Genomic DNA, 1,511 nt, shown 5'->3' with positions numbered 1-1,511 from the left:
CTTAAATCCTGGTCAGATACCAGATGGGAGAGTCGAGTCAACAGTGTAGAGACTGTGAGATATCAGAGTGCTGAAGTTAGAGAGGCACTCATAGAGGTGAGGGACAAAGCTCCAGACCCAATAATAAAGACTGAGGCATAATCCTTGGCTGAGGAGGTAGGATCATACCGTTTTTCAATTTGTACTGTGGTGTGGTATGATATCCTAACCCAAATCCAGCATGTCAGCAAATTACTACAATCGCCTTCAATGCAGTTGGATGTTGCAGTTGAACTCCTGAAGAAGGCAGAGGTCTCTCTGGTCAGATATAGAACCACTGGATTTGCTTCAGCCCAAGTATCTGCCAAAGATATCTGTGAGAAAATGAATACTGAGGCTGTTCTTAAGCAGAAGAGATTAAGAAAAACAAAGAGACAGTTTTCCTATGAGTCTCCAGATGAGGAAGTCAGTGACGCACTAAAGAAAATGGAAATTTCCTTCTTCAATGTTGTGGTGGATGTTTGTATTGCATCACTGCAAGAACGTTTCCAGACATTGGATAAAGTACAGGAAAAGTTTGGAGTACTTGTCAACTTCCCTGACTTACCCAACGCAGAGCTAATAAAGCAATGTGAAACACTTAGCAAGACCCTAAGCAGTGATGGAGAGTCTGATTTGGATGGGAGGGAACTGGCAATGGAGATGCAGAGTTTTCCCTCTTTGCCAGAAACTAGCATGACCACCCTGGAACTTCTTACTCTCTTTCAAAAGAAAAGACTGAAGGAAATTTATCCAAATATGTGGGTGGCTCTCAGAATAGCTGCCACTATCCCAGTGGCAGTTGCTACTGCTGAGAAGAGCTTCTCTAGGTTGAAGTTATTGAAAACCTACCTTAGGTCTACAATGGCTCAAGACCGTCTAAACGGACTAGCAATAATAAGCATAAATCGTGAAGAATCTAGGCAGGTATCTTTTGATGAAGCCATAGATGCCTTTGCAGCGAGAAAGTCCAGACGTGGCCCATTTTAATAATAATGTAATGTCAGATGTTTGGCCAACCTTAATTACTCAGACTCAAAGACCTGGAAATTGTACTGCATAGTTTGTGCATGTTCTATATTTTTTTCATATCAAGGTTCAATGGAACCAATTAACCAATACTTTTCTGTTAAATTTTCTGAATTCAAGCGAACCTAATACTTGAAATATTAATACAAATTATTGAACACAATGCATGCCCCACTTTCGTTCATTAAATGTTATCAGTATTATGATAATATATTTCTATATTTTTAATTAAAAATAGATGTACCATTGAGGACAGGTGTTTGAATTTTGTTCCATGCATTACTCTAATATTGCAGAATAATATGGGAGTCATTATGTTGGATTTGGTATGGATGGTGATGAATCAGTCAGTAATAGTAGGGTAATCACATAATGTGGTGAACCTTGCGGTTTTCGTTGTATGTGTGTGTGTGCGCATGTATGTGTGTGTGTATTGGGAGGAGGGGATGAAGCAGCTCCGAGCA

The 1,511-nt window shown here is 39.8% G+C and overlaps 1 protein-coding gene across 1 annotated transcript; it reads left to right on the top strand.

Annotated features, from left to right (window-relative positions):
• Positions 1–249: 249 nt before the first annotated feature.
• On the top strand, positions 250–1,008 carry LOC145406137 (uncharacterized). The gene has a single exon (XM_080277335.1). The coding sequence runs from the start codon at positions 250–252 to the stop codon at positions 1,006–1,008; it is 759 nt and encodes a 252-aa protein (XP_080133461.1).
• The last annotated feature ends 503 nt before the right edge of the window (positions 1,009–1,511 follow it).

This window comes from Coenobita brevimanus, chromosome 69 (genome assembly GCF_032717465.1).
Source record: "Coenobita brevimanus isolate Jiangsu-jjx chromosome 69, ASM3271746v2, whole genome shotgun sequence".
Lineage (NCBI taxonomy): Eukaryota > Metazoa > Arthropoda > Malacostraca > Decapoda > Coenobitidae > Coenobita > Coenobita brevimanus.
Note: the sequence above shows the minus strand (reverse complement) of the source record. Positions and strands in the feature narration are given on the sequence as shown.